This window comes from Oreochromis aureus, linkage group 20 (genome assembly GCF_013358895.1).
Source record: "Oreochromis aureus strain Israel breed Guangdong linkage group 20, ZZ_aureus, whole genome shotgun sequence".
Classification (NCBI taxonomy): domain Eukaryota; kingdom Metazoa; phylum Chordata; class Actinopteri; order Cichliformes; family Cichlidae; genus Oreochromis; species Oreochromis aureus.
Genome location: NC_052961.1, coordinates 4,884,215 through 4,895,606, shown reverse-complemented (window position 1 = coordinate 4,895,606; position 11,392 = coordinate 4,884,215). Strand labels below are relative to the sequence as shown.

General features: G+C 42.0%; 1 protein-coding gene across 1 annotated transcript in view; it reads right to left on the bottom strand.

The window, feature by feature from the left end:
- Positions 1–71: 71 nt before the first annotated feature.
- Positions 72–11,392, bottom strand: part of irak1 (interleukin-1 receptor-associated kinase 1) — an 18,226-nt gene continuing 6,905 nt past the window's right edge. The window contains exons 2-15 of the mRNA XM_031759149.2: positions 10,742–10,909; positions 8,095–8,256; positions 7,938–8,005; positions 7,639–7,821; positions 6,304–6,368; positions 6,106–6,217; positions 5,382–5,503; positions 3,937–4,141; positions 3,028–3,096; positions 2,774–2,861; positions 2,588–2,682; positions 1,684–2,308; positions 1,417–1,515; positions 72–1,306 (exon numbers count right to left, since the gene is read on the bottom strand). Coding sequence (XP_031615009.1) covers positions 1,227–1,306; positions 1,417–1,515; positions 1,684–2,308; positions 2,588–2,682; positions 2,774–2,861; positions 3,028–3,096; positions 3,937–4,141; positions 5,382–5,503; positions 6,106–6,217; positions 6,304–6,368; positions 7,639–7,821; positions 7,938–8,005; positions 8,095–8,256; positions 10,742–10,909 — 2,141 coding nt within the window. The 3' untranslated portion in view covers positions 72–1,226. The remainder of the gene's footprint in view (positions 1,307–1,416; positions 1,516–1,683; positions 2,309–2,587; positions 2,683–2,773; positions 2,862–3,027; positions 3,097–3,936; positions 4,142–5,381; positions 5,504–6,105; positions 6,218–6,303; positions 6,369–7,638; positions 7,822–7,937; positions 8,006–8,094; positions 8,257–10,741; positions 10,910–11,392) is intronic.

Below are 11,392 nucleotides of genomic sequence, written 5' to 3'. Positions count from 1 at the left end.
GCTACAGTCTTTCAGTAGAAATGGAAACTAAATGTCATTAAAACAGTCTAAAAATGAATGAACAAAATAACTGAGTTTTAAAAACGTGTTTATTTAATTAAATTATAAAAATAGTTTGGCTGATTTAATGAAGCTGTCTCAAGTGAAGAACTAGTAAAACCAAGTAAACCAGTAAATTAACAATTATCTTAAGTGTTATACAGTTGCTTCAGTGTGCTTTATACTGGAAGATAAATGTTAGGGCAAGAACCCCAACCATCAGATGATCCCCTGTGAGCAAGCACTAAGTAATAGTGGGGAGGAAGAACTCCATTTGGCCCCTCCAGGATCAGGCTAAGGGCGCATCTGCTATAAGCAACTGGCGAATGAAGACAGAAAAAAGGAACACTGAGAAACCAAACTTTTGCCAGTTTTTGAAATTAGTAAATGGTCCAGTGTTAAAATGTCTAATTTTACAAGAAATAAACATGTTTAGAGGCTGCTACAAAAACGCTACAAAAATGTCATCATCTGATTATATTTTCTCCGTGCTTCAGTTTTGGTGACTGAAAATCTAATATTGTATTTAACAGGTAGCGGTGTCTCAGTGTTCCACCTGTACAGTTTATAGATGCAGTTTGCCATCAAAGCCAGCTAACAGTACCTGATAACATTTCACCCTCCTGTCCACATATGACGTCTTCTGGCTCCGCCGATAATAACATTACAGCTTCAAAATGCAGAACATGTGACATCACAGTGGCTACGTTCTGATGTTACCTTTGTCTTGCTCTTTGAACAACAGCCATCGATCCGCTGCAGGTTTGTGTTGGCGCTCAATAACATAAAACATCGTCTCAAACTCTGGTGCAGTCAAAGCATATAGCACGTACTGTGTTTTCAGAATTGTATGACACAATTACAAATATAAAAATATTTCCATGTGAATTTTAAAATTATTACAGACTTATGAATAAATAGTTTCAGTTAGATTAAAATAACAGGAATGTTGCATTACGCTGACATAAGCATCACTTGGTTTGAACCCAGTGATGTTTTTTGGTAAATGCACAGCTGGGGCTATGCTATGAAACCCGGATTCACCAGCAGTCTGAAATGTGACACACCAGCAGCTCCACCATCCAGCAGTTTCTTCTAGAACATTAGTGATGATGAAATCCACAGCTCCATTCGAGAAACATCCCATCTTTGGTCCTCTACTTTGTGTCCATAATAGATAACGGCAGTCACTTGTTTTTAGTGGGAAGATAATCCAGCTCATCGCTCTCCTCTGGTCCTCTGATGTCCCCAGAACTCTTCTCTTCATCTGATCAGACACAGGAGAAACACAATGTTTCTTTGTTTTTGGTTCACTCAAACAAAAAACAAAACAAAAACAACAGGTATCATAAAAACTCCTGAGTGTCGTTTACATACAGATGTCTTCAGACGACAGCAGCTCAGGAGTACGAATCCTTCCTTCCTCGTACTGAGTTTTCTTCTCCAGGAGTCGCTGTTTGCTGGAATTTATCTGAACTGAACAAACAGGAAATAGATAAAGTTTCAGACTCATTGAATCAACTCGGTTGTGTTTAGTGTCCTAAACCGATAATGAATTCTGCTTTTTAAAGAAAAGTTTAGGACAGCTGTTCAGTAATGTCTGAAGAAACTAGGGTGTGGTCCTTTAATGAGTTGCTCACATACTTGAGGGCTCTGGAGATGTTGACTTCAGGGACCCTGCAGGAGAGAAGCCGTAGAGTCTTGCATCGGCCCCTGCTGTGGTTTGCCCTCTAGTCTCTGGTCCTGTTGGGGCCCCTGTCAGTGGTCCGGGTGCTATACTGAAACTGGTGCTATTGGGCTGGGGAGGGAAATTGTACTGGTCCTCAGTGGGCACCGAAGGCTGGTTGCACTCAACCTCTGTGAGCCTAGCTGGACAGTGATACTGGGCTTTGGTGGAAGGAGATAAAGACCTGCAGCTGGTCCCGTTTGATCTCAGTTGAGAGCGAAGGTCGTACTGGGAGAAACCTCGACTCTCGTCGGTTTCACACGGACCAGCGAACGAACAGGAGGACACAGGAGGGAAAATGGATGACGGGGGAAGAGATGACGATGAGTGAAGTGGGTCAGGAGGGGCGAGGGTGACCAAAGAGGGAGAGGAAGAAAATTTGGTTGACTGTGACACTTGGTAGGTATTCTCCAGTGGTCCCAGTTTACTCAGCTCCTTGGAAAGCTGTTGTATATTAGAGTCCAGAGAGCGGGGAGGTCTGGGGAAGGACTGGTAGGGGGGCTCCCTCACCATTTTATATACGTCCTCAAGAGATGCACACACCTATGAAAAAACAAAAACAACACACTGAGGTGAAAAACAGGAGGATCCAAACAGGAGCCCTGAGGAACTCCAGCGTGCTCTAGCCAGCAGTCACAGAAGTCCAGATTAAATTAAATTGCACCAGAACCAGTCTGAACTGACAGGATATGCATCTGAATAAGTCTGCAACCACTGAAACTACATCTGAGGAGGTCTGGAGAGACTGAAACTACATCTGACAAAGTCCAGACTTAATGAAACCGTTTCTGAAGAAACCAAGTGAGTGTGGCTGGCTCTTACATCTTTCATTACCGGTCTCTTCCTCCTGAGTTTTGTCAGACACCTGCAGGCCAGAGCCGCCAGTTGCAGGCTACCAGTAGGCTCAGCCGTGCCCCCTGCAATGAAAATGAACACAACAGTTAACAGGGAAGGACATGGAGCAGGCACAAGAAGGACAGGGACTGTGGTCTTAGCTCAAACACTGACCTGAAATCAGCCGTTTGTCAAGATGCTTTTTCCAAACTGCTTCAGTTGAGCCACCTGGACCTTCCTTGATATCCTCCACCAGGTCCTTCTGTGAACCAGAATCAAAACCAAGGTAAGCCCGACTCAAACAGACCAGGTTACCAGCAAGGAAACACACCAGCCAGGTTTGGAAGAATTCTGCTGTTTCCCCAAAGCTGCAGATTCAAAACAACCCAATCTGCAAATCGACTGTGTGAGCAGGTTTGTGTTATTACCAGGTATCTCTCTTCATACGTCCCATCTTTCTCCAGAGCTCGACGTCCAGTCAGCACCTCGAGCAGCACCTGAAACACACACATGCATGTGTGGGCACACACGCACCATTTTCAGACACTTGCTGTGTTTCTCTTCTGTTTTCTGGTCTCAGAATAAATATGTTCAGTTTCACGTCGGTTCCTAAAACAGGATATTTCCTGTTGCCAACTCTATAATCTACAACTGACGAAGATGTTTCTCTAACTAATAGGTGGCTTATTTTATAAACAAAACCACCTACAAATTACTATGTTTATGATATTTTTTATGGTTTAATGGCTGATGTTTTAGTGTATTTAGTTATGCTTTTCAATCATTTTTATGGAGAATGAGCTTGAAGCTTGGGGTGAAAATTATGCTTTACAGTATACTAGTATTACAGATCAAACGATAACGCCGTCATACTTTAATCAGTACAAATTCAAGTCATTCTGTTTCCAGGTCCTTTTTTTTTTTTACTTCTGTGCTTCGGTTTCAAAATCTACAACTTCTTGTTTACATCTTTTGTGGTGTTTCAAATATTTTCTAGAGGAACAATCAAAATTGAGGCAGGCAGCTGTAAATCTTGCTACTCCTCAACGGTTAGCCATGGTTCACATCGAAACATCACATCATAGTGATTAGGAATTAAAAACTGCATTAAAAATCAAGTCCTATAATATTAAAAACATACATGTTTCACACAATTTTCCACTGTTCTCATAATAGAAATGGGCCTGTTTCTGTACCAAACTACAAAATGTTATTGGAAAAGCAGAAATATTTTTATGATTAGGAATATATGAATACACAGAGTCCTCCCATACTGCTCAAAAAGTTCCTCTTAAACTAACAGACTTCTTTTCCCAAGAGGCCCTGTGTCATCTCACCACTCCGAAGCTGTAAACGTCCAGTTTGGGTCCCAGCTCTCCGCCCCTCACGTATTCCTCCGGCAGATAAGCCAGCGTTCCTCTCACTGTTGTTGTTTTACCCACAGATGTCGTGCTAGCTGCCGAGGTGCCGGTGGGTACAAACCGAGCCAGACCGAAGTCTGAAAGCTTCGCCGTCATGTGACTGTCCAACAAAATGTTGGAGCTGGAGAGAAACAGAGGCACAGAAACAAAAAGAGTTCAGGTTAACACACCAGGTGAAAGCAGAGGCTGCGTTTTTGCCAGTGCGTCACAATAGTGCAAATACTCGAACTAACAGACTTTTTAAAAAAAAGAAGAAACACAACAAAAACACATCACAGACGACTTTTTGATATCAGGCAGCCTTATAACCAGGTGGAACACATCAACTGTGATAAATGAGTAAATGTGGCGGTAAATGCACTTCATGCAAATCATTTCATTACTTCTTCAACGGAAACTTCATCTTGATGGTTTTTTCCTGTGAACTTTGTATGAACTGTGAAATGAAGGCATGAATTTCAACTGAAATTTCACCTGACGGTCTTGCCTACGCTGACATGTTTTACACACAATTCAGAGGAAAACAAATAAATGAGGGCGACCTCTGGATAGCAGAAGAGGAAGAAGAGGGGCTTCTTCCTCTCTTTGTTGTGTTTGGCTGAATGACAAAGTACACCATAAATATTTATTTTCCTGATCACTTTTCCTTGACTAGAGGAAAAATGTGAGAAGTTAGAAGAGAACAGACTACAGTTCACGACAGACTGATTAATAACACGAGGGTGAATGTTGGTCTGCTGTGGTGAAATTGCAACGTCCTGGACTACAAAAAGCTCATCTTTCATACTGTTCCTGCGTTGGTCATATAAAAGACTATAATGGTGAAAAAATTTAAAACAAATGGAGCAGGCTCGATCTCAGCAGACAGAGCAGGTCGTACACGGTGGTTCAATCCCTGGTCCTGCAGTGCATATGTCGCAGTCCCATCCCTTGTGATTTTTAGTGCTTAAAGGCGAAGAATACGGCACTTTATAAATGTGTATGAACGAGCATGACTGTAGCTTGTAGTAAAAAGTGCTTCAACTGCTCGGTTAGAAAAGCGCTATATAGGTACTAGCCCATCTTCCAATTCAGTAACATAAATAAAAATAAATTCATCATCAAGGCTGAAATTTGAAAAAGGGAATTTATGCCCTATAAACAGAAATATTATTTGTCACTTTCAGATTAGCTACTCATCGTGTCCAGTCATTTCTCTCTTCCTGCTGGAAATAATCCAGTATAGCTTCTGCTTTCTACACTTTTCAGTGACTCATGTCAAATAAAAATAATCCTAAAGACTGTAATACAGCTGTTCACTTTGATCCATTTAACACATATGGATTCATAAATACACTGAACAGCTCCAGGGTGAAGCTCACCTTTTCACGTCTCCGTGGATCAGCGGCTTTTCGCCTTCAGAGGGGCAGTGGAGAAACTGCAGAGCTTCTGATGCGTCTTTAACAACACTGACTCTCTGAGGCCATGAGAGCAACGCACACTCCTGAAATACACACACACGGAAATAAACACACCCACGGAAATAAACACCCCCCCGAAACAAACAAACATTTGTAAATTATGTAGTGTGCAGGGTTTTCCCCGAGCACTGAAACTCCGGTGCAGCCCTGAGTGTTTTTACAGAGCATCATGGAGGATGCACAAAAGAGGTAACGGTGATTAATATAATAATGATAATGGATTGGATTTATATAGCGCTTTTCATGGCACCCAAAGCGCTTTACAATGCCATTATTCATGCACGCTCACATTCATTCACTATATATAAACGCTTAAGAGCCACCATCATTATTTAACAAGCCTTTCATATTTATATTCACTTCCCATCAGTAGATCTTATTTATTTGTATATCACAATCTGTTATTCACATCTACTTGGAGCAACACTGAAACCTGATACACTGCGTGTATCAGGTTTCAGTGTTGCCAGCTTTCTTTCGGTAATATTGCAGGGATAATGGCAAAAGCCACCACTGAAAAGACCCAGCAATGACCAGCTATGACACCCAGAAAGCACCCGAGTCCTGGGAAAACCTGGAAAAACCCTGGAGTTATCTGAGCAGTGTGCATCTGTGTATGTGTTACGTTGTGCAGCTGGTCCTCCAGAGATCTGTTTTCCATGTAGCTGTAAATCAGACACAATGAACCTCCTCCGTCACTGAACCCTAAAAGATCCACAATGTTGCGATGTCTGAATCTGAGGAGGACACACACAATAACAACCATGTGACTTTAATCAGAACAGATGAAATCTGCTGCATCTCACTGCGGAGCTTCACCCACCTTGACAGTTGCTCCACTTCAGTCTGGAAGCTCTTCTTCAGCAGAGCCCAGTCCAGCAGCCCGTCCTGTCAACGACAGCAGCAATTCTGACCAATCACAATCTACATCCTGGCAGTAAAATGGACCAATAAGAAGGCTTTTTCAGACAGTGAGCGGTCGACCCCTCTCTAATTATCAATTGCTGTTTTTCTTTTAACTTTTCTTAACAGAGCCAAAAGACTCTTTCAGATTCATTTTGTCTCCGTTTCCATGGTGGCAAAAACCTCGAGAATGACAGCTGTTTTTTGCAATGAGCATATCCTGGATAATCCTCTCTCACACTTAGAATGACCCAAATTTACAAAATGGAGTAAATTTTTCATTAAGTGTGACTGAAACGAGAAGCTGAGATGATAACGTCAGCAGTAAAGTGTTGACTATGGTCCTGACAGAGCGCCGTCTTCCCACAGACTCACTTTAGGAACTGAATTTTTGTTCAACAGCAGCAGTCGCTCCCTAGTGGCCTTTAAAAATGATGCAGGTTTAAGGCACCTCTACGTCAGCTTCACTTTTTAGACCCAGAAGCTAAAATTGAAGCTCATGTTTTGTGTGGAGACGTGCTTTAGAAGGGAACCACCCGACCCGACCACCACCGCAGGATTTCCAGGTCGGTTTAAAATGTCAAGCAAATGTAAAAATTACCTAAACCTGCCGTCTAACAGCCAGCAGGGGGCGACTCTTCTGCTCTGTGACCTTTCGTCATGACATTTTGGGCTCAGTCACTAGTTCCAGGTCAGACTGAATAAAACATGAAGATCATTTCGTAAAATAAAGAATCAAAAAGAATACTCTAATTGGCTAACAACTACTCACTCGTTAGCACGCTTAGCTAGAAGCATCATCATGGGGACTTAACCAATGGCAGACGTCCCGGAGACTACATTCATCTTTTATAGGGTCCATAGCTGTAACAAGCCAAAACAAAAGCCTGCACAGCCTTTTTGATCTAACTTTTGTGTTGCTTAAACTTCATTGTTGATGGCCTGCAGGTGGCGGCGACTCTGGTTAAATAATGACTTTAAGTAACGGGTCCACAAAATAAAAGTCTGAAACACCATTTCTGATTTTTTTATTTCATCTCATTTCCTTTTATTTCTTTGGCGCCCGACAGTTTTAACTCCAACCGCCTGATAGCGCCAGCGCAGAAACAATCAGACGTTTAGGATCGTAAATAAATTTACTCTAACTGCAGCGTAAACTGTAAGCGGAGTGTTTCTGTACGAGTCCTGTCGCTGCCTGAAAACCGCTCGCTGTCTGAAAACTCCTAAAGACTGAACTGCGTTGTGATTGGCTGACCTCTTTGAATTTCTTGACGGCGTACTTCATGCCCTTCAGAGTCGCTCTGTACACGACTCCAAATCCCCCCTCCCCTATCTGCAGGCAGGGGGAGAACCCATTTGTCCCAGCATACACCTCTTCATATGACAAGCGCATCACTGGGATGCTGCTGCTCACCGCCACCGGCGCCATCACCTGCGGCTGAGGGATGACATCACCACCATCATCGTGCTTTGTTGTAGTGATGTGTTTGTATTGATTATTGAACAAACCTTGTGTAATGTGTGTGTGTAAGTGTGCGTGTGTGAGAGAGAGACCTGGTGGCGTTGTTGCACTTCAGAGCGCAGCCCCGGGGGGGGCGATGCAGGTCTGGGTAATGGACTTCCTTTATTTACAGAATAAAGTAATGACATCATCAGTGTCACAGAACAAGCTGACTGGACATACGAAAAAGTCTGTGTGTGCTTGTGTTACCTATTGAGCTCACTCTACAGGTGTTCTGTATGGGTGTGGCCCCAGGCTTTTTGGGAAGGGGGACAAACTGAGAGTCAGAAAAAGGAGACGGAGAAAGAAGACGACGAACAGGAGCAGGAGCAGGAGCAGGAACATAGGAGTAAAGGTCCGGACTTCTCACCCCTGCAGACAGAGAGACAGAATGAAAAATCTAAAGTCATTCCTGTACAAGAGGTTCTATTGAGAACAAGGACTTCAGACACGTTGCACTAACATGTGTAGTGATGAAGTGTTTTCAGAGAATATGATCACACCAGAGACATCTTCAATACACGTACAGGGAGGGGTGCAGCACTGAGGATGCTGTGCTAAGTGTCACTCTTTTAATAAGCAGGCATTCAGAAGATTCAAAAGCTTATGATCCCATTCTGTTTGCTGATTTTATTTCTGCGTTTGATTGTTCGTCCACACCCGCAAGTCCAAAAACTCTTAAATTTACAAATGCCTTGAGAGGGGAGAAGAAGAGGAATGTTTACCCATTGTGACAGAGAAGGACTTCTCGGAAAAATATGATTTAACCATGAAAGAACATTTCCTGTTAGGCCAACTACATGTTCTAATCTTGTTAAGGCTACTGGACTAATTATGGGTTATCAAATTCTTATCAAAGAATTTGATAACCCCGTTATTATTATTATTTTAAATCTCCTACATGCAGGTGACTGCTCGTCTTTATCCCACAGGGATATCAGTGATTTCAAAGTGTGATGTAACTGTGATCGTCTCATTTTGAACAGCGATAAAACTGGGAAAAAAAAAAAAAAAAAAAATGTATAAGGGTATATGTGCACACAACAACGACTACGTGGCAATTGACATCTGTACAATAGAGCACATATAAGTACTTATAAGCATCTATATGGACAAATTCTTTAATCGTGAAGAATATGTTGATTTTTAAATGTGAAAAATTAGCTCAAAGACTCCACTGTCTTTGTAGACTCAGACTGTTTGAAGTGAGCTCTGTGGTTATGGGTATTTTTTATAATTCAGTACTTGAAACTTTGATTAGATATGAGATGACAGCCTGGTTTGGCTTGCTTACAGTAAATTTAGAGTCTAAGATTGAGAAACTGATAAAACTACCATGAAAGGCAAAGGAAACAAAGAGAAACAGTCTCTTATGTCGAAATGAGGAAACTGTTGTTCATCAGGCTCATAAAATTGTTCATGAACCATCCCATATTCTTTATTCAGAGTACGGGTTATTACCCGCAGGGACTGTAAAACAAACTGCTATAAGCTCTCATCACTCCCAGCATCTATTGCACTTTTAAATAAGGACTCAGTGCAGTTTAAAAGTTCTGGAGCCACATCATCCGATACATAAATCTTTGCTGGAATCGTAATATGGGAAGCAAATTTTTATTACTAATTTGGATAATTAATTGATTGATTGATTGATTTTTGGTGCTGGTTTTATTGTGCGAATACTGCTTTGTTTAGCACCGTTTGTCCAAGATAAATATCTAATGTGGTATAACTAGGCAAAGATAAGAGGCAAGTTTATTCTTATCTTTGCATAGTCTTGCAGAAACATGAAAAAGACGACATCGAGGTGGGAGCACTGATGCCGCCTTTCCAGACGTGAAGGCTAGCAGTTCTATAGCCACTGATGTACTTCTATACAATCAAACATTCAGGCTTTTGTGCCGATAACAAGCTTCTACTCTAGTAAAGAGGATGCGATGCACGTTTCCAAAAAGAATTTCACATTTGAATTTGTCTGACCACAGAAGAGTTCTTCCACTTTGACTCAGGCCATTTTAAATGAGCTTCAGTTCATAGAGAACAGGGGGGTTTTTCTGGATCTTCTTGACGTATGGCTTCCTGTTTGTATGTTAAAGCTGCATTTGCAGATGGCGCGGTGAACTATCTTGACAGACAATAATTTCTGGAAGTGTTCCCGACTCCATGCACTGATTTCCATGACAGAATCGTGCCTGTTTTTAATGCTGTGCCTCCTGAGGGTCCAAAGATCGCAGTATCCAATATTCATTTTCAGCCTTTTCTCTTGCACACAGAGACTTCTACAGCTTCTCTGAATCTTGTGATGATAACATGTACTGTAAATGATGAGGTATTCAAAGTCTTGTTGGTTTTATGTTAAGGAATATTATTCTGAAATTCTCCCCCAACTGATAGACACTTTTTTAAAGCTACAACTACAAAAGTAGCTTAAACTGCTAAGTATCAACTTATGAGTGAACAAAGTCAAGCATGAGGGTAACCACAGGCAGCATATTCAAGATGAAGTGATAACTAAAGGACAACAACCCAACAACTTAAAAAGCATTTACAAAACAAAGCATCATATGTTGGTTGTGATCAGCTGTAAACACCTACAGCATATATCTGTGAAATCCAACATATTTTAAGACCTTATTTTCCTTTTTAAAAGACACCTGGGAACAACTATATTGAAGAATTTTTAAGATATGGGCTTTTTTTCTAGAAGCAGGTGTAAATAAGTCTTTATTGACTCCTATTCACCGAGGCTATCTCATAAGCACCCCACTGAACTGCAGCCAGTTTGTGCACTGTGGCATTAACATTAATATACTATCCCTCAGGGTCAAAGGTCATGAGTGTCTGGAGGTAAACTCACAGTTCAAGATGACATCACGGGGGCGTAACAGCTGCAGGTCCTCCAGCAGGTCGATCAGCTCTCCGACTCGAATGTTCCTGTTCGAGCATTTGACCATCACCCAGTGGGTCCGCCTTTCCTGCCTCTCAGCCAATCGCACGTCGTTCTGATCCATCAGGATCCCAGAGGCTGTGAGACAGAAACAGTACAATCAAAAACTGCAGTAATATGAAGTAAACTGATTTTACAGACACACACAGAATTCAGAGGACAAACACTAGCTCACTATAAACAATCACTAATATAAAATACAATAATATAATTAAAGCTGCAAGCAGCGATATGAGGGCCCTCGCACCCCGGCGCGTCGAGCCACGCCCAACACGTACAACCAGCGCTTCCGATCTGATGTCACATTGATGGAATTCATGCATTTAACCACCAGCTAAAATTTCATCTCATTCAACCATTATTATAGTCGTCCCACTAGGTGGCGCTCTAACCATTACTGACAAATGGCATAACAAACATTTCCGAGCTCGAGTCTCATCACGCCTGCGACCTTTGGGAGAGATTGGACATTGTGTTTTTGAGCGACAGCAGGTTACTGCTTTTTGGCGAGTGATTGAAACTCCACGTGCCGCCATGACCACCCCGTTTCCCTGAACGTAA